The following is a 24196-nucleotide window of genomic DNA, read 5'->3' on the forward strand; positions in this document are numbered from 1 at the left end:
GCTGTGGTCCACTATAATCAGTAGTTATACTGGCTGTGGTCCACTATAATCAGTAGTTATACTGGCTGTGGTCCACTATAATCAGTAGTTATACTGGCTGTGGCCCACTATAATCAGTAGTAATACTGGCTGTGGCCCATTATAATCAGTAGTAATACTGGCTGTGGTCCACTATAATCAGTAGTTATACTGGCTGTGGTAAATCAGTAGTAATACTGGCTGTGGTCCACTATAATCAGTAGTAATACTGGCTGTGGTAAATCAGTAGTAATACTGGCTGTGGCCCACTATAATCAGTAGTAATACTGGCTGTGGTAAATCAGTAGTAATACTGGCTGTGGCCCACTATAATCAGTAGTAATACTGGCTGTGGCCCACTATAATCAGTAGTAATACTGGCTGTGGTAAATCAGTAGTAATACTGGCTGTGGCCCACTATAATCAGTAGTAATACTGGCTGTGGTCCACTATAATCAGTAGTAATACTGGCTGTGGTAAATCAGTAGTAATACTGGCTGTGGCCCACTATAATCAGTAGTTATACTGGCTGTGGCCCACTATAATCAGTAGTAATACTGGCTGTGGTCCACTATAATCAGTAGTAATACTGGCTGTGGTCCACTATAATCAGTAGTTATACTGGCTGTGGTCCACTATAATCAGTAGTTATACTGGCTGTGGCCCACTATAATCAGTAGTAATACTGGCTGTGGTCCACTATAATCAGTAGTAATACTGGCTGTGGTAAATCAGTAGTAATACTGGCTGTGGTCCACTATAATCAGTAGTTATACTGGCTGTGGTCCACTATAATCAGTAGTAATACTGGCTGTGGTCCACTATAATCAGTAGTAATACTGGCTGTGGTCCACTATAATCAGTAGTAATACTGGCTGTGGTCCTCTATAATCAGTAGTTATACTGGCTGTGGTCCAATATAATCAGTAGTAATACTGGCTGTGGTCCACTATAATCAGTAGTTATACTGGCTGTGGCCCACTATAATCAGTAGTAATACTGGCTGTGGCCCACTATAATCAGTAGTAATACTGGCTGTGGTCCACTATAATCAGTAGTAATACTGGCTGTGGTCCACTATAATCAGTAGTTATACTGGCTGTGGTCCACTATAATCAGTAGTAATACTGGCTGTGGCCCACTATAATCAGTAGTAATACTGGCTGTGGTCCACTATAATCATTAGTAATACTGGCTGTGGTCCACTATAATCAGTAGTAATACTGGCTGTGGTCCGCTATAATCAGTAGTTATACTGGCTGTGGTCCACTATAATCAGTAGTAATACTGGCTGTGGTAAATCAGTAGTAATACTGGCTGTGGTCCACTATAATCAGTAGTAATACTGGCTGTGGTAAATCAGTAGTAATACTGGCTGTGGCCCACTATAATCAGTAGTAATACTGGCTGTGGCCCACTATAATCAGTAGTAATACTGGCTGTGGTAAATCAGTAGTAATACTGGCTGTGGCCCACTATAATCAGTAGTAATACTGGCTGTGGTAAATCAGTAGTAATACTGGCTGTGGCCCACTATAATCAGTAGTTATACTGGCTGTGGCCCACTATAATCAGTAGTAATACTGGCTGTGGTCCACTATAATCAGTAGTAATACTGGCTGTGGTCCACTATAATCAGTAGTTATACTGGCTGTGGTCCACTATAATCAGTAGTTATACTGGCTGTGGCCCACTATAATCAGTAGTAATACTGGCTGTGGTCCACTATAATCAGTAGTAATACTGGCTGTGGTAAATCAGTAGTAATACTGGCTGTGGTCCACTATAATCAGTAGTTATACTGGCTGTGGTCCACTATAATCAGTAGTAATACTGGCTGTGGTCCACTATAATCAGTAGTAATACTGGCTGTGGTCCACTATAATCAGTAGTAATACTGGCTGTGGTCCTCTATAATCAGTAGTTATACTGGCTGTGGTCCAATATAATCAGTAGTAATACTGGCTGTGGTCCACTATAATCAGTAGTTATACTGGCTGTGGCCCACTATAATCAGTAGTAATACTGGCTGTGGCCCACTATAATCAGTAGTAATACTGGCTGTGGTCCACTATAATCAGTAGTAATACTGGCTGTGGTCCACTATAATCAGTAGTTATACTGGCTGTGGTCCACTATAATCAGTAGTAATACTGGCTGTGGCCCACTATAATCAGTAGTAATACTGGCTGTGGTCCACTATAATCATTAGTAATACTGGCTGTGGTCCACTATAATCAGTAGTAATACTGGCTGTGGTCCGCTATAATCAGTAGTTATACTGGCTGTGGTCCACTATAATCAGTAGTAATACTGGCTGTGGTAAATCAGTAGTAATACTGGCTGTGGCCCACTATAATCAGTAGTTATACTGGCTGTGGTAAATCAGTAGTAATACTGGCTGTGGCCCACTATAATCAGTAGTAATACTGGCTGTGGCCCACTATAATCAGTAGTAATACTGGCTGTGGTAAATCAGTAGTAATACTGGCTGTGGCCCACTATAATCAGTAGTAATACTGGCTGTGGTCCACTATAATCAGTAGTAATACTGGCTGTGGTAAATCAGTAGTAATACTGGCTGTGGCCCACTATAATCAGTAGTTATACTGGCTGTGGCCCACTATAATCAGTAGTAATACTGGCTGTGGTCCACTATAATCAGTAGTAATACTGGCTGTGGTCCACTATAATCAGTAGTTATACTGGCTGTGGTCCACTATAATCAGTAGTTATACTGGCTGTGGCCCACTATAATCAGTAGTAATACTGGCTGTGGTCCACTATAATCAGTAGTAATACTGGCTGTGGTAAATCAGTAGTAATACTGGCTGTGGTCCACTATAATCAGTAGTTATACTGGCTGTGGTCCACTATAATCAGTAGTAATACTGGCTGTGGTCCACTATAATCAGTAGTAATACTGGCTGTGGTCCACTATAATCAGTAGTAATACTGGCTGTGGTCCTCTATAATCAGTAGTTATACTGGCTGTGGTCCAATATAATCAGTAGTAATACTGGCTGTGGTCCACTATAATCAGTAGTAATACTGGCTGTGGTCCACTATAATCAGTAGTAATACTGGCTGTGGTCCACTATAATCAGTAGTTATACTGGCTGTGGTCCACTATAATCAGTAGTAATACTGGCTGTGGCCCACTATAATCAGTAGTAATACTGGCTGTGGTCCACTATAATCATTAGTAATACTGGCTGTGGTCCACTATAATCAGTAGTAATACTGGCTGTGGTCCGCTATAATCAGTAGTTATACTGGCTGTGGTCCACTATAATCAGTAGTTATACTGGCTGTGGTAAATCAGTAGTAATACTGGCTGTGGTCCACTATAATCAGTAGTTATACTGGCTGTGGTCCGCTATAATCAGTAGTTATACTGGCTGTGCTCCACTATAATCAGTAGTAATACTGGCTGTGGTCCACTATAATCAGTAGTTATACTGGCTGTGGTCCACTATAATCATTAGTAATACTGGCTGTGGTCCGCTATAATCAGTAGTTATACTGGCTGTGCTCCACTATAATCAGTAGTAATACTGGCTGTGGTCCACTATAATCAGTAGTTATACTGACTGTGGTCCACTATAATCAGTAGTTATACTGGCTGTGGCCCACTATAATCAGTAGTTATACTGGCCGTGGTCCACTATAATCAGTAGGTATACTGGCTGTGGTCCACTATAATCAGTAGTTATACTGGCTGTGGTCCACTATAATCAGTAGGTATACTGGCTGTGGTCCACTATAATCAGTAGTTATACTGGCTGTGGTCCACTATAATCAGTAGTAATACTGGCTGTGGTCCACTATAATCAGTAGTAATACTGGCTGTGGTCCACTATAATCAGTAGTTATACTGGCTGTGGTCCACTATAATCAGTAGTTATACTGGCTGTGGTCCAATATAATCAGTAGTTATACTGGCTGTGGTCCAATATAATCAGTAGTTATACTGGCTGTGGTCCACTATAATCAGTAGTTATACTGGCTGTGGTCCACTATAATCAGTAGTTATACTGGCTGTGGTCCACTATAATCAGTAGTTATACTGGCTGTGGTCCACTATAATCAGTAGTAATACTGGCTGTGGTCCAATATAATCAGTAGTAATACTGGCTGTGGTCCACTATAATCAGTAGTAATACTGGCTGTGGTCCAATATAATCAGTAGTAATACTGGCTGTGGTCCACTATAATCAGTAGTTATACTGGCTGTGGTCCACTATAATCAGTAGTTATACTGGCTGTGCTCCACTATAATCAGTAGTAATACTGGCTGTGGTCCACTATAACCAGTAGTAATACTGGCTGTGGTCCACTATAATCAGTAGTTATACTGGCTGTGCTCCACTATAATCAGTAGTTATACTGGCTGTGGTCCACTATAATCAGTAGTTATACTGGCTGTGGTCCACTATAATCAGTAGTAATACTGGCTGTGGTCCAATATAATCAGTAGTAATACTGGCTGTGGTCCACTATAATCAGTAGTAATACTGGCTGTGGTCCAATATAATCAGTAGTAATACTGGCTGTGGTCCACTATAATCAGTAGTTATACTGGCTGTGGTCCACTATAATCAGTAGTTATACTGGCTGTGCTCCACTATAATCAGTAGTAATACTGGCTGTGGTCCACTATAACCAGTAGTAATACTGGCTGTGGTCCACTATAATCAGTAGTTATACTGGCTGTGGTCCACTATAATCAGTAGTTATACTGGCTGTGGTCCACTATAATCAGTAGTTATACTGGCTGTGCTCCACTATAATCAGTTGACTGTGCAGTGGACTATCCATTACAATATCAATATGCCCATTGGCAGAAAGTGAAGTGTTGTAATGTCTAATGCTACTCTCTCAGGTTTCTTGTTTAGTTGGATCACATTTTGTATTATTATCATAAACAGACAGACAGATCTTAACCACTCATTTTGTTTACAACCCCCTCATTATGCATTGTTTTACCTCTGTTCAATTTATGACCAACAAGGCTGAGGGTGTGTTCATTGGTCGTGTTCTTTTTGCATCGCAAACATACGTGCCCAATGTAACAGATACAATGGAGTTCGTCACCGTCATTCACAAACCCTCTACTGAATCTGTCATCTCTATAATCCCTATAGTCTACTGGCTCTGTGCAGCACAAGATCCATGTGTCTTATTGCCGTAACATATGCATGGAAAATTACATTTGGTCTTGTTTTGTTAAACAAATCTATATGTTATGGCAAAAAGGCTTCCCTTGTCTGCATTATCAAGTTTCACATTTTTAATATCACGTGCACAAGGAATGCCTTTCTGGCAAGCTCCAAACCCAACAATGCAGTTGGGAAAAGTGGTGAGATCACACAAGATGACCATTCTCTCCCATATACCCATAGCTCCTGTCAGTGTCCTCCCTCCCTCCCTCCCTCCCTCCCTCCCTCCCTCCCTCCCTCCCTCCCTCCCTCCCTCCCTCCCTCCCTCCCTCCCTCCCTCCCTCCCTCCCTCCCACCCTCCCTCCCTCCCTCCCTCTGTCCAGTATGTGAAGCAGATGTGGTGGAGCTTTAATTTATTGGGAGTCTCCTATATGTCAGCTGGGCTCATATCTCACGGTGAGAGGCATGTTGGTAATCCTAGTTTAGCCCTCTGAAATGAAGGACATCAGGGTTCAAAAGGGATCCATTACCGCAGGTAGGGTAGCAAAATTCCAGGAACTTTCAATAAATTCCCTGGTTCTCCAGAAATCCTGTTCTGGATTTCCTGCTTCTTTCCTTCTGATTCCAGGAATCCTCCAACTGGGATTTCGGGAAAATCAGGGAATTTATTGAAAGTTCCCGGAATTTTGCAACCCTACCTGCAGGTACCTGACTCCATCTGTGAACCGAATGAATTAGTTGCACCACAGATTACTGTGTGGTCTCTCTGTCTGGGTAGATTACTGTGTGGTATCTCTGTCTGGGTAGATTACTGTGTGGTATCTCTGTCTGGGTAGATTACTGTGTGGTCTCTCTGTCTGGGTAGATTACTGTGTGGTATCTCTGTCTGGGTAGATTACTGTGTGGTCTCTCTGTCTGGGTAGATTACTGTGTGGTCTCTCTGTCTGGGTAGATTACTGTGTGGTATCTCTGTCTGGGTAGATTACTGTGTGGTCTCTCTGTCTGGGTAGATTACTGTGTGGTCTCTCTGTCTGGGTAGATTACTGTGTGGTCTCTCTGTCTGGGTAGATTACTGTGTGGTCTCTCTGTCTGGGTAGATTACTGTGTGGTCTCTCTGTCTGGGTAGATTACTGTGTGGTCTCTCTGTCTGGGTAGATTACTGTGTGGTCTCTCTGTCTGGGTAGATTACTGTGTGGTCTCTCTGTCTGGGTAGATTACTGTGTGGTTTCTCTGTCTGGGTAGATTACTGTGTGGTCTCTCTGTTTGGGTAGATTACTGTGTGGTCTCTCTGTCTGGGTAGATTACTGTGTGGTCTCTCTGTCTGGGTAGATTACTGTGTGGTCTCTCTGTCTGGGTAGATTACTGTGTGGTCTCTCTGTCTGGGTAGATTACTGTGTGGTCTCTCTGTCTGGGTAGATTACTGTGTGGTCTCTCTGTCTGGGTAGATTACTGTGTGGTCTCTCTGTCTGGGTAGATTACTGTGTGGTCTCTCTGTCTGGGTAGATTACTGTGTGGTCTCTCTGTCTGGGTAGATTACTGTGTGGTCTCTCTGTCTGGGTAGATTACTGTGGGGTCTCTCTGTCTGGGTAGATTACTGTGTATCGGTGCTGCTCTCCTGCTCTCTAGTCTTTTTAACTATGACTAACTGTTCAACTATTTGTTTATTTGGATCCTCATTAGCTTTTGCCGAAGCAGCAGCTATTCTTCTTGGGATCTGCAAAAAACACAAAACATGACAAGTAACAAAACACTGATGCACTGATAGACAAGAAAAGTCACACAAATTTTGAATACAACGATATACAAGCAATGCAACAATTTTTTTTTACAAACTATGCTGTCCTCTGGACACAGTTTCAATAGTTTCCATTTTGAATAATCCAATCAGTCCAGATGCTGTCAGACAAATGTCTTCTGAGCTACAGCAGGGGTGTGGGGATCAGTCAGAAGCACTGATAACTACGTATGGTCTTTGCAGAAGTGCATACGATTTTTGGTTCTGAGCACCCTTTTTACTTGTTTACACAAGAGGATTTAGTGTTGAACGCATTATTTTCCTTTACTGAGCAGTGTTGATCCAGATAGTGTGTTGGCACATTGATTGATTATCAGCAACCTATCACTGTATCCTGTATCCTCTCCCAAATTCTTACCCAGAAATCGAATCTGTTTTCCTCCATGTTTGTTTCAGAACTGGGCTCCCCCAGGGACCTTGTCACCAGCGACGTGACGGACACCAGCTTCGCTGCGTCTTGGACGGCTGCCCTTGGGAACGTGAAGATGTACAGCATCCGCTGGAAGTCCATGTACAGTGACGAGTCAGGGGAGAAGATGGTCCCTGGAGACGTCACCAACACCGTGCTGGAGGGCCTTACCCCTGAGACCCTCTACCAGGTGTCTGTCCTGGCCTCCTATGGCAGAGGAGATGGAAGCCCGCTGACTGGACAGGAGACCACTGATGGTACTACTGTTTATTACACGTCATCCTCTGTTCGTAATGTAATCCACAGGATTACTCAAAATGACAAGCGTAATCTGATTACTTCCTTGGTTAGCCAGCATCTGCCTCGTCATTTTATGCTGAAGACCGATCAGTTCGCTCTCCAACTCTGCTCGCCCAACCCCTCAGAATCCCTGGGAAAGTGCTGGCTCAACTTCCTGCTTCCTTTCTTCTTGATCTGTGCCACTGACTTAGTCTGGCAGGGAAACCTATGTGTTAGATTTCAGAGATGGACACAATTGTTGTGTCCCAAATGGAACCCTATTCCCCATTAAATGTACTACTTTTGACTAAGACCCACATGTATCTGGTTGAAAGTAGTGCACTAAGTAGGGAATAGGTTGTTATTTGGTATGCAGGCACTGGTATGCAGGCACATCACTGCTAGGGATTAACAATATCACTGAAGTGGTGTTGTTAGTTGCTGAGGTTTGGAGGTGTACTTGAATGGTTTTGTAGATCTGTAGAACAGTTTGAAACTCTCTTCAGGCCATCACATCAATTTTCATGCAATGGCACTATGGTATACCAGTGCCAAAGGAAAAAACATCTAAAAAATGAAAAAATCCCATCCAAGTGCTCATCATCGTCACTCTCTGAACCCCTTTTATCTTGGTGTCGGGTATTGTGGAAAAAGGCCATTTCTAAGACTCCCTTTTAAGCTGTGGTCTGCAGTGGAAAACTGGGGGTGGTGACAGTTATGATGCATTATGTGTTCTAAAATCTAAGATAACGTCACTTTTGTGGAGGGGATGTTTTAAATTTGTATAATGCATGTGTGCAGCGCATGGCGTAATATGTCCTGTATGCTGCCTGTTAGGGTGCATGGGAGCAGAATTTAAGACAGGCTCAAATCGACCACACATCCTCCTATCCTACTCATGCACACATGGGAAATCATATTGATGGAAATTTCCTCGAACTCTTGAGGAACCAGTGTGATGGTTTGAAGAGACATGTAGATATGGAAAGCCATTTCGTTTATTGACTCTGGCAGGCCAAGTCAAGCACATTTTGAACAGAATACATTCTTGAGAGATCCTCAGGAGGCCTCGCCTCTTTCAAATCTGTGCTTACCTCGCTACGTTCGCACAGCGCAACCAATGGATCTCCAGTAACAGTGTCACAGGTCCATTCAGGTCAAGCAACACATTGAGAAGTTGGAGGCCAATATCAGTCTGACATTCTTTCCTGGGATCATTAAGTGTTTGGAAGGATTGACTTTGGTTTGACTAGTCTGCTTGCAGAAATAGTGGAACAATCAGACCTTTTGACAATATAGTACATGGAGCTTAGCTCTATTCAGAATGGGAAAAGGGAAAGTTAAGATGACCAGATTTGGGGATAAGAGCCTAACTCTCTTTTAGATCGTTTTTCTCAGCATCCTCGCTACGTATCGAAGGGTAGATGTTTTATAAAATATTGCCCTCCTCTCTCTCCTTAGTGTCTGCTGCTGCTGAGGCACTTACTGTGTCCGACGAGACTGAGCGAAGCATGAAGGTAAAGTGGATGGCCGCGCCGGGTAAAGTCATCAACTACCGAGTGACCTACACGCCCACCGCTGGGGGCAAAGAGATGGTTGCTAGGGTTCCTGGCACCTCCACCTCCACCGTGCTGAAGCGCCTGACGCCCATGACCACCTATGGCATCAAGGTGCACCCCATTTACAAGCGGGGAGAAGGAAAAGCAAGGCAAGGAGTAGGAACGACACGTACGTTGGTGCATAATTCAACCCCATGATATGAGACACAGTAGGACACACTATGGAAGTATTGTAGGTGGAGAAGGTGTCTTTTCACTAACAAAACCTCAGACACTTGGTTAATACAGAGAGCTTACCACTAACGCATGGCATACCATTGGGTTCTAAGACACTGGAACTCCCTGTATAGTGCACTACTTCTGACCAGAGCCCTCTGGGCCCTGGTAAATAGTAGGGTACTATAAAGGAAATAAGGTGCAATTTTGGATGTAGGCTAGGACTTAAGACTTGTATTATGGACTAATGAGAAACTGACTGGAATGTGTGTTTGGCTGATCTCATTGAAAAAAGACTAGTGTTGCCAAAGTTGAAGTTATTACGTTATTACTTTTCTCCCATGAATTTGAACTGATTTTCCTATTTGTCTGTCCTCTTGTAGTGTCACCTTACAAAGCTCCCAGAAACCTACAGACCTCAGAGCCCGGCAAGAACAGTTTCAGAGTCTCCTGGGACCCAGCTCCAGGAGATGTTCGTGGCTACAAGGTCACCTTCCACCCCAGTGGCAATGATATCGACCTGGGAGAGCTGCTGGTTGGGCCCTATGACAACACTGTGGTGCTTGAGGAGCTCAGGTGAGACACAGGAAGTTCTATCTTCAGACAGAAAGTTGTTGGTGTTGTGACATTGATCTGCCATTCTTAGACGGTTACATAGGACATTGTGAGGATAAAAGCAACTTTAAATCTCATCTCTCCATCTCATCAGGGCCGGAACAAAGTACTCTGTGACTGTGTTTGGAATGTTTGACGGAGGCCACTCTGCAGCACTGGCTGGAGAGGAGAAGACTACCCTCTCCGACGCCCCCGATGTGCCGTTGGAATCTTGGAACGGTAAAACCTTACAATACCATAACATAACCAACTATAATACACATATGTACAGACTAAGTGTGCGTCCGAAATGACACCCTACTCCCCACACAGTGCACTACTTTTGACCAGAGCAGAGGGCTATATAGGGATTAGGGAATAGGGGGCCATATGAGATGCAGCCATAGAACAGCCACAGAACGAACAGCCACTCCGACAGACACACGGACCAAACAACAGACACACAGCGTCCCAGCTGCTCCCACCCCCATTAGAGCAGAGGAGGGGTCTTCCCACTGTGAGAGACATGGTACTAATTATCCCACTAGTGAATTATGTGTTTGTCTAAACTAATCAACATCACAACCATTAGAATAACACACCACATTATACATCCATTGATTATAATGAGCACTAATCATTTATAGCTGTTTGGCTTTAATGGGCTTTTCTGCCTCATATCATGTTAAGACTGTGATGGGGTGTATTGGTAAGTGGGACATTGATATTTTCATGATTAACTACGGGTGTTTTGACCTCCTTTTTCTTGCTCCAGTGCCAGTGAAGGATTAGTCAGGTTCCACCCCCCCACCCACAAACGTTCAGCATGCCAAACCTATTACGTTGCTGATATTTCTCATCACCGTGCCCATTTGGCCCAGCAGCCATATTGTTTCATTCCTAATAATTCTTGACATGCAAAAGTTAATATTTCCCATTTTTACATCGCATAAAAAGTTAGTATAATGGAAAAATGTTTCTCTGCTTGCAATTAGAGATGTTTTACAACCAGGAGATTACGCAGTGCCAACCGGGCTGCCGTGGAACAAAACTGCATGCGGCTAGGAAAATGTTATGTTTCTCATATAAGACCCCAGAGAGAAAGCTGGTGACCCTGGGCAGAAATTAGTGTCAGTAATGGGGAGCAGACACACTGACACACAGTAGCAGACTGCCCACCGCACCAGTCGGAGCAGAGCAAGTGATGTTCCAGTCCACCATGCACCCAGACCAGACCTTGGATGCACACGCACACGCACACACCATGGGCGTTCACCACTGACACTAAAACTACTGCAGTAGTTTGGCCCTAGAGTTTAATAATGATCAAGCTAGTGTGGTTATAGGGTGGAATTATTATTTTTTCTCCCTGGCTCAGAGGGTGGAATAGCCCTCGTGGTACTGTATATATGTATCCATAGTGACTGTATGTGGTAGAGCCAATTAGAACTAGGATATAACCAGTGGTGGAAAAAGTATCCAATTGTCATACTTGAGTAAAAGTAAAGATACATTAATAGAAAATGACTCAAGTAAAAGTGGCCCAGTAAAATACTACTTGATTAAAAGTCTAAAAGTATTTGGTTTTAAATATACGTTATTATCAAAAGTAAATGTAATTGCTAAAATATACAAAAATAAAATATAAGTATATTCCTTATATTAAGCAAACCAAGCCAAACATTTATTTATTTATTATTATATTTTTTTTAACAATTTGCTGATAGATGGGGGGGCACACTCCAACGCTCAAACAAAGCATTTGTGTTTAGTGAGTCTGCCAGATCAGAGGCAGTAGGGATGTCCAGGGATGTTCTCTTGATAAGTGTGTGAATTGGAACATTTTCCTGTCCTGCTAAGCAGGGAAAATGGATGGAGTAAAAAGTACATTATTTTCTTTAGGAATGTAGTGAAGTAAAAGTAAAAGTCGTAGAACATATAAATAGTGAAGTACAGATACCCCCCAAAAACGACTTCAATATTTTTACTTAAGTACTTTACACCACTGGATGACACTATAAACAGATGACAGAATGAATCACTCCTTTAAATGACCACATACTAGCCATTCAACATAGATAGATTAATCTATTTGCTTAATGTGACACTGTATCCTGTGATGCATTCTAAACAACAAAGTCAGTGTCATCTGTTTTTTATCAGATGCCTCTCAGACAGTGGACACTGTCTCAGTTGATGACATGCGGTTTTGTTGATGAATGTTTCTGAGACATACACTACCAGTCCAAAGTATTAGAACACCTTCTCATTCAAGGGTTTTTCTTTATTTTTTATTATTTTCTACATTGTAAAATAATAGTGAAGACATCAACATTAAGAACTAGCACATATAGTAACCAGAAAAATTCTAAACGTGGATTTTATATTTGAGATTCTTCAAATAGCCACCCTTTGCCTTGATGACAGCGTTGCACACTCTAGGCATTCTCTCAACCAGCTTCAACTGGAATAATTTTCCAACAGTCTTGAAGGAGTTCCAACATATACTGAGCACTTGTTGGCTGCTTTTCTTTCACTCTGAGGTCTGACTCATCCCAAACCATCTCAATTTGGTTGAGGTTTGGGGATTGTGGAAGCCAGGTCATCTGATGCAGCACTCCATCTCTCTCCTTCTTGGTAAAATAGCCCTTACACAGCCTGGAATTGTGTTGGGTCACAGTCCCTCTAAGCGCAAACCAGATGGGATGGTGTATCGCTGCAGAATGCTGTGGTAGCCATGCTGGTTAAGTGTGCCTTGAATTGTAAATAAATCACAGACAGTGTCACCAGCAAAGAACCCCCACACTATAACACATCATCCTCCATGCTTTACACTGGGAAATAAACATGTGGAGATCATCCGTTCACCCACACCACGTCTCACAAAGTCACAGTGGTTGGAATCAAAAATCTCTAATTTGGCCTCCAGAGCAAAGGACAAACTTCCACCGGTCTAATGTCCATTCAATCAAATGTATTTTATAAAGCCCTTTTTACATCAACTGATGTCACAAAGTGCTATACAGAAACACAGCCTAAAACCCCAATCAGCAAGCAATGCAGATGTAGAAGCACGGTGGCTAGGAAAAACTCCCTATAAAGGCAGGAACCTAGGAAGAAACCTAGAGAGGAACCAGGCTCTGAGGGGTGGCCAGTCCTCTTGTGGCTGTGCCGGGTGGAGATTATAACACAGCATGGCCAAGATGTTCAAACTTTCAAAGATGACCAGCAGGGTCAAATAATAATCACAGTGGTTGTAGAGGGTGCAAAAGGTCAGCACCTCAGGAGTAAATGTCAGTTGGCTTTTCATAGCCGAGCATTCAGAGTTAGAGACAGCAGGAGCGGTAGAGAGAGAGTGTCGAAAACAGCAGGTCCGGGACAAGGTAGCACGCCCGGTGAACAGTGCAGGGTTCTATAGCCTCAGGTCAAACAGTTGAAACTGGAACAGTAGCACAAACATTTGGACAGGGGACAGCAAGGAATCATCAGGCCAGGTAATCCTGAGGCATGGTCCTAGGGCTCAGGTCCTCCGAGAGAAGAGAAAGAGAAAAAGAAAGAAAGAGAGACAATTAAAAGGAGCATACTTAAATTCACACAGGACACCGGATAAGACAGGAGAAGTACTCCAGATATCACAGACTGACCCTAGCCCCCCGACACATAAACTATTGCAGCATAATTACTGGAGGCTGAGACAGGACGGGTCAGAAGACACTGTGGCCCCATCTGACTATACCCCGGACAGGGCCAACCAGGCCCATTGCTTGTGTTTCTTGGCCCAATCAAGTCTCTTCTTCTTATTGGTGTCCTTTAGTAGTGGTTTCTTTGCAGCAATTCAACCACGAAGGCCTGATTCACGCAGTCTCCTCTGAAAAATTGATGTTAAGATGTGTCTGTTACTTGAACTCTGTGAAGCATTTATTTGGGCTGCAATTTCTAACGCTGGTAACTCTTATGAACTTTTCCTCTGCAGCAGAGGTAACTCTGGGGGTCATCATGCGAGCTAGTTTCATCATTGCGCTTGATGGTTTTTGCGACTTCACTTGAAGAAACGTTCAAAGTTCTTGATATGTTCCGTATTGACTGACCTTCATGTCTTCAAGTAATGATGGACTGTTTCTTGGTTATTTGAGCTGTTCTTGACATAATATGGACTTGGTCTTTTACTAAATAGGGCTATCTTCTGTATACCCCCCTACCTTGTCACATCACAAGTGATTGGCTCAAACACATTAAGAAGGAAAGACATCCCACAAATTAGCTTTTTAAAAGGCACTCCTGTTAATTGAAATGCATTCCAGGTGACTACCTCATGAAGCTGGTTGAGAGAATGCCAAGAGTGTGCAAAGCTGTTATCAAGGCAAAGGGTTTCTATTTGAAGTATCTCAAATATAACATATATTTGGATTTATTTAACACTTTTTTGGTTACTACATGATTACATATGTGTTATTTAATAGTTTTGATGTCTTCACTATTATTCTACATGTAGAAAATAGTAGAAATAAAGAAAAACCCTTGAATGAGTAGGTGTTCTGAAACTTTTGACCAGTAGTGTACATTAAGCTTACGGAAAAGTGCTTGTTTACCAGTGTTATAACTCAAACACACTGGTCCATTATATAATCAGATATACATTTTACAAGGGGCGATCCCCCACACGTCGTTAAGCATCTATTTTTCCATGTTTCAATAAAGAAAAGTGGGTAAATAATTGTTTTCTCTTCTAACCTTTTTTCAATTCACAGACATCGTGGCAGATTGCATAGCTCGGTGTCCAAACGACTCGTTGCATCTGGGTCTTTTTGCTCGGCTGCAGGACGAGCAAGCATCAACCCCCTTTCACCCCCACAGGTGTCTGGTGTAGCAAATAGCGAGCACAGCAGGAATTTGCAGTAACTCTGGGAAAGAGGAGTCTGTCGTATATCATCTGTCAGCAGGGTCGGTCTAGTTGTTCAGGGCAGGGGACAAACCCAATGACTGCCCCACATACAGTACATCAAGAAGGCTGCAGGCCACAAAAAGGCCTTGAGGATGTACAACAGGATTGAAAACAGAAGAAGAAAAAAATAACAAGACCCAAGAGGAAAACAAGAGTTCATCCCCTCTTCAAGAGAAGAGAAACATACTGCTGCAAAACGAGTTGTAGCAAAACATGTTTATTGTAGATAAAAACGTTCAATGTTAGTGTGTTATTGGGATTTTGGTGATGTCTTTCTGCTTGTTGTTCATCTCTGTGTTTGGTGTGCATATTTTGTTTGTGCATGTCTGTCTGAAAGTGTTGATATTATCCTGTTGTTCTTTGGCACTCTTCTCGCCCCTTCTGACACACATCCTCTCATTTATCACACGACATGGACTGTACACATCCGAGGGGTGTCCATGGTATCAGGACTCCCTCTCACGGCCCTCTCCTCCACTCCTTACAGAGGCCAAGTGTAAGAGCCAGGCCAAGGCTGACATCATCCTGCTGGTCGATGGCTCATGGAGTATTGGCCGTCTCAACTTCAAAACCATCCGAGCCTTCATCGCTCGCATTGTTGGTGTATTTGACATCAGCCCTGAGAGAGTCATGATCGGTAATCTTTCTTTTGATCAAATCCCATTGGTGATGTGTAATGTGGCATCGGTTCATCACCCAGCCCATTCTATTTAAGTTTGGTCTGGACTTGGTACTGGAAATGGAAATGCATATTGGATTCTGATCAATCACACTGGTGTCATACTGTGGTTGTATTTGTTCTCCCCAGGTATGGTTCAGTACAGTGGAGACCCCAAGACTGAGTGGCATCTGAATGCCCACCCAACCCGTGATGGGCTGCTCAAAGCTGTGGCTGACCTGCCCTACAAAGGGGGAAACACCATGACAGGTGACATATCATGAAATAAAGGGCCAACTGCAAACTGTCATCTTTTTAACTTAAAGATGCACTCTCAAACTTTTGTCTAATTTCAGCCAGTAGTACTACGTCATCCATTGCGTATGATATGTTACGTCCTTTTTGTTTTTGCGATTCGTATGATATGTTACGAATCCAATTCGGACTATATTTTGTGGATTTGTTGTGCTTAAGATTCCTGGAGTGCATCTTTACCTGAAGTCAACTTAACGTAACATGAAACGTTCTCTCTAATGTCTCTGTAGGTATGGCCTTGAACTACATCCTCCAGAACAACTTCAAGCCCAACGTGGGACTGCGTAAAGACGCACGCAAGATCGGTGTGCTCATCACTGACGGCAAGTCGCAGGATGAGATTATCACCAACTCCCAGGTGCTGAGGGACGAAAACATCGAGCTCTACGCCATCGGTGAGTGACCCTCCTAGTGTATAACCGAACAGCATTGCATGTTTCAGTTAACCATCAAAGTTTGTGACCATGTCAAACAAGGCAACAGTAAACTTGTCACCTGCCAAGAATGATGCAGCACCCCATTTCGGCCAATCAGTGTAATTTTGCAAGTTGCATAATTCACCCATATTTAATTCAAATCGGGCCAGTGGTGTCTGAGATATTGTGTGTGACTAAGTTGATTACTATAGTTCCCCCCTTGGGCCAATCAGTGTAATTTTGTAAATTCCGGATCTCTATGGCAAGCTGCATCATTCATCATCCACCCATTCACCGAAGCAGGTAGCCTAGTGGTTAGAGCATTGGACTAGTAACCGAAAGGTTGCTAGATCAAATCCCTGAGCTGACAAGGTAAAAATCTGACGTTCTGCCCCTGAACAAGGCAATTAACCCACTGTTCCTAGGCCGTCATTGAAAGTAAAGTAAAAAAAAAAAATTAAAAAAAAAAATTAAAAAAAAGTAAATAAAAAATAAATTGAGCCAGTGGTGTCTGAGATATTGTGTGGGTAAACATATCCCTGAGTATGTGTGCCAAATTTCATCACTCAAACAGATCAAGAGATATAAACATGTGCGTATTATAGCGCCACTGTGTGGTCGATATGAATGTTCTTGCATAGGTTAAGTCTTGACAGTGTTTGCAACATTTTGTTACACTATGAATTTCCTTGACTGATTTATACGCATTAATGTGCCAGATCCCAACCACATGAATGTTTATTGGTCAATAGCGGCCATGTTGTTTTAGGTAGTGGTCTGATAATTATAACGTTGACAGTTTTGTGCAGATCGGTCATACGGTGCTAGAGGAGGAGCGTTTGAAGTGTTTTTCACAGAATGTTAAATGCCTGCAATTCCATCATGGCAGACCTTAGGGGAGAGGGACCTATGTACGGAATTTCATGACAGGTCAAATGGGGTGAGGGGCATTACCTTTCAGAGTTAGCATTTTCGATCGCTTGTTATAGCTCCACCATCTGGCCAATCAGTGTAATTTTGTAAATGCCAGATCACTATGGCAAGACGCATCATTCACCCGTGTTTTGTCAAAATTGGGCTAGTGGTGTCTGAGATATTGCGAGTAATGAACGTGCAAATGTATGCACTTACTAATGGACAGAGACAGATCCACAGTCCTCTCATCAATTTAATTGCGGGGGACAAAATGAAAATAGACATTTTATAATAAACTGATTTTTGTGTTGTGATTGTATCATAAACAGAGGACAGCTGAGTCTATTTTGTCATGATCCCAACATAAGTAAATATTGTGGTGTTATGTGGTTTCCAGGTGTGAAGAACGCTGATGAGAATGAGTTGAGGTCCATTGCCTCAGACCCAGATGAGATTCACATGTACAATGTGAATGACTTCTCCTTTCTGCTGGATATAGTGGATGAGCTCACCATCAACCTCTGTAACAGTGTGAAGGGTCCAGGTAAGCTTTTATCTATCTCTCTCTCTCTCTCTCTCTCTCTCTCTCTCTCTCTCTTTCAAATCACAGTAAGCTAGTTCTTTGTACGCTGGGTATTGCACTTGGTACAGCATTTAGGGGTTTAGTGGTATTTCTAATCTAAGACAGCATCAGATGGCAAGGAAAATGCATTAAAAAGCCATTTAACCTCTAAGCCAGAAAAAGCTGTACTGATATCTCCCATCAATTGAATACATGGATTAGCATAGCAGGTGGAGAATAGCAATAAGAACAGCATGATTTATGAGATGAGCCAATGAAAAGACAGAACAAATGCCAACACGTGTGGATATTGCCTCCAAACTGTCACTAGTTTGCCGAACACACTTGATAAATTTAGTTTATTGACTTAAGTTCGATAAGGTCCAACCAGTTGATGGAAACTTTTGTTTTTTGGACACACTCTTGTCCTTCAATCAAATTTATGAGGAGACAAAATAGTGATTTACTCAATGGGGATGGAAACTTTTTCACAAAAAAGTATTTTTTCAAAATGGTGAAATATAGAAATGCAGGTTGCATTTATTGTAATATATCTTGTCATAAAATCTGATTTTGAACCTAACCTTAACCCTAAACTTAAATTAAGACCAAAAAGCAAATGTTTGTTTTCATACACTTTTACGATGTAGACAATTTTGATTTTACAGCTGGCCCAGCTACCGGAAATTGCTCGGTTCTGCCTCCAAGGCAAGATTCATGACAATAAATGTCAACTTGCTATATAAACTGCCCTAACAGCCCTGTGTCAGTGAGGCTGAGGTGAAAGGGACATATTTGTGGTTGGAGAATTGAGTGTGTGAAATATTTGACGTGTCTGCTCACATTCCCTCTGCTCTTCAACCAGGAGGAGGCATGGAGCCGCCTACTAACCTAGTGACTTCAGAGGTGACCCACCACTCGTTCCGTGCCACATGGACAGGGCCCGAAGGTCCAGTGGAAAAGTATCGCATCGAATACATGTCCGTGGCGGGAGGAATCACTGAACAGGTATCCTATAGCCTATAGTACTGTACCTCCCCTCAACTCAATCACCTCACCTCTTCAAGGTCATAGCATTATAAGAGCATCAGCTATTCATCGTCACACCTGGTTTGGATTTGACAGAGAATTGGCTGAATGATTCCTTTTGGTCTGAATTCCTTTCTCAGACCTCCATGGTTCATCTTGCCATGAGGTGATCTGGTTACTATGGCAGCGGTCTAATTTTCGCCTGTTTATCCAGGAGTTTCTGGTGTAGGAACTGCCCTATATGCAGCCTCGCTGGAGATGTCGCAGTTATCAAGTGTATCCAGTGTAAAACTGTTGCTTAAATCCACCTAGTTCCCATCTTCCATCCATTTCTTGTGGATCTGATTGTGGATCCGATTCAGTCAGATTAAGCTCAAGTTATCTGGCGCTCTTCTCAGCATTGAGAAGTGCACTACAGTGGCTGAGGCAGACCTGCTTTCAGTTACACTTACTGTAACCTTCTGTCACTTATGTCCTCATAAATACAGGACTGGGTCTATTCCGTGCATTGTGTTTTCATTGGCCCTGGTCAGGGTTTGGGTGGTTCTAGTGAGCCCTGTCTGAAAGCAAGACCAAAGACTTTCCACCAGGCCCCAACCTTGGCCCGGTGTTGTCCAGTTTTGGCCGGGGTCGGCCGTCATTGTAAATAAGGATTTGTTCTTAACTGACTTGCCTAGTTAAATAAAGGTTAATAAAAAAATGTAAAAACCTTAGACCAGACCCAGTTAGTTTAGACTTGTTGTATAACTCCTCTTGCTGGAATGAGAATCCTGGCCATTCTCCATCTTTATTGCTTGCATTGGAACCCTAAACACTTATTCACACAAATAAATCAGATTTCACTTTCAATTTGCTGATATGTGGTCCTTTCTTTTGGATATCCCTCTGAAACATAGAAGCGAGAGTACGTGTTCTAGAAGACGTCAGCTTTGTTTTGAGTTTCCTAAACGTGTGCCGTATTAAGGAACATTTTATTTGGACCTGCTGTAATTACAATATTATCCCATGACGAATTTGAAACTCCTTGGCAGACAGCAGTACAGGGGGGTGACTTGAGGTCACCGTCTATCTTCTGGTCTACCTCCTGTTTAAAATACTTGGATTTCGAGCTTTGGGTTTCCTGTGTAACGACCATGCCTTTTTCTCTCTCTTTAGATAATTGTTGATGGGACGGTCACCACTGTGGTCCTGACCAAGCTGACACCTCTGACCGAGTACGTGGTCAACGTTTTCTCCATGATTGGAGAAGAGACCAGCGCAGAGCCGCTGAAGGGCACTGAAACCACCTGTAAGCGCTGCAGCTGTTCTGCTCCCTCGCCTCCTCTTCTCCTTTCTGTTTGTCTTCCTCTTCGTCAGTTTCCTCACACAACCTCATCCCAATTACCCAGAGTAAACCTTGAAGTCACCTCCTATAAAGGTGTCCAGGTTCAGCCAATCCAATATCCTTATTTGGATGTCGAATTATGTAAGAAGAGCTACAGTGATAGACAAGAAGTGAGTTTCACAACGATGCTATTCGGTTGCTCTCAGGGGTACAGAGATGGTTAAAAGGAAACTTTAATGTGGGGATAGCAGCTATGATCACTTCCACTCTTGTGGGAGCGCATCTGTTTCATTACGGTACACAATGCTGAAATAAACAACATCCCCTGCCAATCCATGCTCATTAAGCTGTTTTAAATGGGTTAGACACGGATGGAACTTGTTTATATTGCTCTTGTAGGCCTATTAAACAAGGTCATTTACACAACCAGGGATATATTGGGTCTGATGGGTGGCAGTAAAGTGTTAAACAACAAGTTCCCATAGGGTTTCCCATTGGAAAATGCAGAAGTTTAGGTTCCTTATGGGGAGAATAACCATCATCCCCTTCTTCTTGGCTTCATTAAGAGTGTCTTAAGAAAAGTGTCATAATTCCACATGATGGTTAAGTACACAGGGCTTAGATTTTTATGGTGGACGTTACAAGATATTTCTCACTGTCATAAAGCATTGTTATTGTGTTGTAGGCCGCTACTTAGACACCACAACAGTGGTGTTAGTTCACTTGTGGTTTCCTTTATTTGTCATTTTAAACTAGAACTGTGAGTAGGATCATCATGCTTCTGTCATAAACACAGAGGCTGGATGTGATGTGGGTGGCTGGGTTGTGTGGTGGAGGTCCGTAGACTAGTAGTTAGGTGGTAACTGTGGTTGAGGATGTCTCTACACTAGTAGTTAGGTGGTAACTGTGGTTGAGGATGTCTACACTAGTAGTTAGGTGGTAACTGTGGTTGAGGATGTCTACACTAGTAGTTAGGTGGTAACTGTGGTTGAGGATGTCTCTACACTAGTAGTTAGGTGGTAACTGTGGTTGAGGATGTCTCTACACTAGTAGTTAGGTGGTAACTGTGGTTGAGGATGTCTACACTAGTAGTTAGGTGGTAACTGTGGTTGAGGATGTCTGCACTAGTAGTTAGGTGGTAACTGTGGTTGAGGATGTCTCTACACTAGTAGTTAGGTGGTAACTGTGGTTGAGGATGTCTACACTAGTAGTTAGGTGGTAACTGTGGTTGAGGATGTCTACACTAGTAGTTAGGTGGTAACTGTGGTTGAGGATGTCTCTATACTCCCATCCCCTTTCTGTCTCTCTCTCGCTCTCTCTCTTTATCTCACTCTCTGTCACTCTCTCTCATTCTCTCTCTCTTTTCTCTCCCTCTTTCTCTCCCTCTCTAAAACTGTTTTCCCTCACAATACCAATGGTTATAAGACCCACTCACTTTCATTCCCCTGCCCCCCTCTCACACTCTCCTTTCTCCCTCTCTTTCCCTTTCTTTGTCATTCTTCTTCCCCAGTACCCTTGCCACTATCGGGTAAGCTGCATATCACTGCTGTCACCCATAGCACCATGAAGCTCAGATGGGACGCCTCGCCGGGGAAAGTCCTCAAGTACATCATCACCTACAAGCCAGAGGACGGAGAGCTCAAAGAGGTGACACTATCTAACACCAAACATTTTTGGTCACAAACTGACGTCATTGGGAAAGTGTTAGTTAAGAACTCTGTTACTTCTGTGTGTCCCAAATGGCACCCTGTTCCCTCCAGAGTGCACTACTTTTGACCAGAGCCATATGGGCTATAATGTAGATTTCCGCCTAAATAGAAATACCCAAAAGTAATTATTTATCATGAGAGGGCCATAAACAATACCTAGTAATGCTTACACCGCCAGAAATATTAAAATCTCACCTTTCTAGTAAAAATAGTTATACATTTTTGAGGTGTGGTCACTTTTGAGGACACAAGCTCACGTACACAGTACAAATATGATAAAAATATATATTTCCTTTTCAACAAAAGTGGGGATTAGGGTTTGAAATAATTGAAATGCTTTCTAAATATAGTAACAATCAAATTATAAACGACTTATCTAATATTTAACCCTTCTTAAATAATAAATAAATATGATCATACTTAGTGAGTGTACAAAATTGCCACCATTTCATGGTGACTGAGCATTTTCTGCCCAGCATCCTCTGAGCAATGTCCAGACAACATTCAAATCCCTGCTGACTCATTACAACTTCAGCTTTAAGCACGGGGTACTGTGACCAAGAAAAAGTGGTCCTGTTTAAATTCTATGAAATTATTCATTATTTTTTCATGTTGAGAGCACTAAATCTATCTGAGAACATCAAAGTGAGGCACTCACTTTCATATGTTTTATATGCATTATTGTAAGTGAAGCTGCACGATTCATCACCAGGAGAGTTGGATCCTTTGTCTGGATAGGCCAGAAAATGTGGCACCCCAGTACCTCAGCATCCCAGTACCTCAGCATCCCAGTACCTCAGCATCCCAGTACCTCAGCATCCCAGTACCTCAGCATCCCAGTACCTCAGCATCCCAGTACCTCAGCATCCCAGTACCTCAGCATCCCAGTACCTCAGCATCCCAGTACCTCAGCACCCCAGTACCTCAGCACCCCAGTACCTCAGCATCCCAGTACCTCAGCACCCCAGTACCTCAGCATCTCAGCACCTCAGCATCCCAGCACCCCAGAATCCCAGTACCCCAGCACCTCAAAGATACTGGATACTGGATACATCTCCACCACAGGAGTGCTGGATACATCTCTACCACAGCAGTACTGGATACATCTCTACCACAGGAGTACTGGATACATCTCCACCACAGGAGTACTGGATACATCTCTACCACAGCAGTACTGGATACATCTCTATCACAGCAGTACTGGATACATCTCTACCACAGGAGTACTGGATACATCTCTACCACAGCAGTACTGGATACATCTCTATCACAGCAGTACTGGATACATCTCTACCACAGGAGTACTGGATACATCTCTACCACAGCAGTACTGGATACATCTCTACCACAGGAGTACTGGATACATCTCTACCACAGCAGTACTGGATACATCTCTATCACAGGAGTACTGGATACATCTCTACCACAGCAGTACTGGATACATCTCTACCACAGCAGTACTGGATACATCTCTACCACAGGAGTACTGGATACATCTCTACCACAGCAGTACTGGATACATCTCTACCACAGGAGTACTGGATACATCTCTATCACAGCAGTACTGGATACATCTCTATCACAGCAGTACTGGATACATCTCTATCACAGCAGTACTGGATACATCTCTATCACAGGAGTACTGGATACATCTCTACCACAGGAGTACTGGATACATCTCTACCACAGCAGTACTGGATACATCTCTATCACAGGAGTACTGGATACATCTCTACCACAGCAGTACTGGATACATCTCTACCACAGCAGTACTGGATACATCTCTATCACAGGAGTACTGGATACATCTCTACCACAGGAGTACTGGATACATCTCTACCACAGCAGTACTGGATACATCTCTACCACAGCAGTACTGGATACATCTATACCACAGGAGTACTGGATACATCTCTACCACAGCAGTACTGGATACATCTCTACCACAGCAGTACTGGATACATCTCTATCACAGGAGTACTGGATACATCTCTACCACAGCAGTACTGGATACATCTCTACCACAGCAGTACTGGATACATCTCTACCACAGGAGTACTGGATACATCTCTACCACAGCAGTACTGGATACATCTCTATCACAGCAGTACTGGATACATCTCTATCACAGCAGTACTGGATACATCTCTATCACAGCAGTACTGGATACATCTCTATCACAGCAGTACTGGATACATCTCTACCACAGCAGTACTGGATACATCTCTATCACAGCAGTACTGGATACATCTCTACCACAGGAGTACTGGATACATCTCTACCACAGGAGTACT

The 24196-nt window shown here is 42.9% G+C and overlaps 1 protein-coding gene across 5 annotated transcripts in view; it reads left to right on the plus strand.

The window, feature by feature from the left end:
• The window catches only part of LOC135506090 (collagen alpha-1(XII) chain-like), a 106104-nt gene that overhangs the window by 25658 nt on the left and 56250 nt on the right, over window positions 1-24196 (plus strand). For all 5 annotated transcript variants that reach the window (XM_064925505.1, XM_064925506.1, XM_064925507.1 and 2 more), the window contains exons 14-24: window positions 7372-7641; window positions 9125-9391; window positions 9822-10014; window positions 10148-10272; window positions 15462-15611; window positions 15783-15902; window positions 16178-16342; window positions 17676-17822; window positions 18706-18848; window positions 20025-20157; window positions 21704-21840. In XM_064925505.1, the coding sequence (XP_064781577.1) occupies window positions 7372-7641; window positions 9125-9391; window positions 9822-10014; window positions 10148-10272; window positions 15462-15611; window positions 15783-15902; window positions 16178-16342; window positions 17676-17822; window positions 18706-18848; window positions 20025-20157; window positions 21704-21840 (1850 nt within the window). The remainder of the gene's footprint in view (window positions 1-7371; window positions 7642-9124; window positions 9392-9821; window positions 10015-10147; window positions 10273-15461; window positions 15612-15782; window positions 15903-16177; window positions 16343-17675; window positions 17823-18705; window positions 18849-20024; window positions 20158-21703; window positions 21841-24196) is intronic.

This window comes from Oncorhynchus masou, chromosome 19, assembly GCF_036934945.1.
Source record: "Oncorhynchus masou masou isolate Uvic2021 chromosome 19, UVic_Omas_1.1, whole genome shotgun sequence".
Classification (NCBI taxonomy): Eukaryota; Metazoa; Chordata; class Actinopteri; order Salmoniformes; family Salmonidae; genus Oncorhynchus; species Oncorhynchus masou.